The sequence below is a fragment of the Gavialis gangeticus genome, unplaced genomic scaffold, assembly GCF_001723915.1.
Source record: "Gavialis gangeticus isolate Ggan-Ray unplaced genomic scaffold, GavGan_comp1, whole genome shotgun sequence".
NCBI lineage: Eukaryota > Metazoa > Chordata > Crocodylia > Gavialidae > Gavialis > Gavialis gangeticus.
Window position 1 is genome coordinate 85,874,054 of NW_017729025.1, and position 2,294 is coordinate 85,876,347.

General features: G+C 41.1%; 1 protein-coding gene across 1 annotated transcript in view; it reads left to right on the plus strand.

Moving 5' to 3' along the window:
- Positions 1 to 2,294, plus strand: part of HAUS2 (HAUS augmin like complex subunit 2) — a 30,000-nt gene that overhangs the window by 9,614 nt on the left and 18,092 nt on the right. Inside the window, exon 2 of the mRNA XM_019519080.1 lies at positions 791 to 883. Coding sequence (XP_019374625.1) covers positions 791 to 883 — 93 coding nt within the window. The remainder of the gene's footprint in view (positions 1 to 790; positions 884 to 2,294) is intronic.

Sequence of the window (2,294 nt, forward strand, 5' to 3'; positions counted from 1 at the left end):
ATTAGTGTCCAAATATTCTTGCCAGTGGCTGTGCAATGACATCAATTAGAAAAGAGAAAACGTGAAGAAAACCTCCTGGCCTGTGATGAACTTCATCCCATTTGGGGCATTATTAATCTTCCACATAAGGTATAATTGTCCTTTCCTCAAGCTTATACTTCTGAAAAGCGAGCACTTTTCTTTTAGTCCCATCTCTTGCATTCTAGTGCATGAATTTTATAGAGCAAATTATGAGTGGGTACTCCCAGACTGTCCTGCATTGAAAAGCCTGTTTCTCTTGCCTCTTGAAATGTCTTACCAGCTTAGCTGCCTGTCTAAGATTTATATTTCTTGAACCACTAGAGTCAGAAGGAAATGCAACAGAGACAGCAAGGGGGTGGCCACACATGACACAAGCAGCCTGTGTGTGTGGCTCCCAGCCAACTGGGGAGGGGACAGACAGTACAGTGGAAGATGGGGCAGGGAGCAGAAAGCAGAGTATCAGATCAGCCAGGGAGCACAGGCCAGAAAGAAGAGCAGTAACTTGGTCAGGGAACATGGGCAGGAAGCAGGGCAGCAGATCAGGCAGGGGAAAGGAATGAAAGTGGCACTTGGGGAGAGTGCAGGGCTAATTTTTTGTGTACTTGCTAAAAAGATCAACAAGAGATTGGCAAGATCGGCAAAGATCCTGCTGGATTATCAGAAGGCTTTCAGTTTCACTACAGTTTTGTTCTTGGGAATTTTCTAATTGCTTTTGACTGATGATTTCTGCTGACCCTTATCCCTTCATTTCTTGTTCCTTTTTTAATAGGAAATGCTGGATTTATCTCGGAGACAAGACCCATGCTTTGTGAAGCTCTCAGAGATGGAACAAATTGCAGATCTTGAAGCTGAAATTAATCAGGTAAATCCCTCTGTTCCACAATTCATGGGGGGGAGGGTGTTTTTTTTTTTATCTGACAGGTAAGGCAGTACAGTATCTCTTCTGAACCTTTACACTTCACCTCTTTGCAGAGGTTCTTACCAGAGGGTCTTACCATTGCACAGTGATGAAAATTAGAGAGAAAATGTAAAATGCTATGGCAGTTTTTACTAGTTAGTTGTGTTTTAGTTTCTTACAATTGACAGATTTGTCACAACAGAGAATAAATTGTCATAAAGGAAAAAAATTGCGTTACCTTTCGGTCTTCTGTAATAACTGGAAAGAGGCAACTCTTTACGGTGAACCAACATTGTCTGAAGCTTCTTCAAGAAACTGTGACTTAATTGAACCAAAATGTTGGTGTTCCTTTTTCATAACCAACTGGACAACTTTGACCTGAATAAAATAGGATTTAATTGTCAGAACTTCATGATTTAGACTTCTACTAGTGTCTGAATTGACTGCTTGGATATACTTCTATGGTAATGTATTTTGAGTCTTCATTTGTTAGTCAAATAGTTTGGTGGTAAATTCTACTTACTTAGTATTCCAGTATGGACATTAACAGTTGAAGAGTCATGGTACCAAATAATTTTGCAGATATTAAGGCTGCACATTGACTTAGATGGAGAAGAGGTTAGACAGTTTTCATGACTCTGTTGCTTCAGTAAAGGATATTGTAATCTCCTGCAGTTTATATCAGTGGCTGGTAACCTGGATCCTTTTCAGTGAGACTTCAAAGTAGGGCCCATTACAGAGGAAATGCATGCTGAATTGATAAATAACTCTGGATTACTCAAGTTTAGCTGGGTTTCTATAAAGTAGTATTAATCATCAGATAACTTTTTCCATCTTCCAGGATAACACCGGGGTGATTGGAAAGCCCTTAAGTGGCCTTAGGTCCTTCTTTTCCAACTAAATTGAGGTGATCAACTGTTTCTTTCCTCTGGAGCATCAATTTAAGTGTCCTTCAAGGCTCAGTTCTCTCTCTTATTTAACATCTGTATGAACTTTTTATGGGAGCTGGTGGGACAATCTGGATGAAATCATAGACATGAACAGAACCTCAAGAGAACATTTACTCCATCTGTCTCCCTCCCCCTTTTTGTGCTCAGAGGTAGGATCAAGTATACCATAATCTAAACCAGGGGCGGGCAGTTACTGTGGGCAGAGGGCTGATTACATAGTTTTGGCAAGCCATCAAGGGCCGCATGACAGGCAGCTAAGGACAGATCAACATTAATTTTCTAAATTTTTTAGGGGCCCCATGGGCCAGATGGAATGGCCTGGTGGGCCACATTTTGCCCACCCCTGACTGACCCATCCCAAACACACATCTGTCTCATCTGTTCTTATAAACATCCACTGAAGGAGATTTCATAACCATTACTGT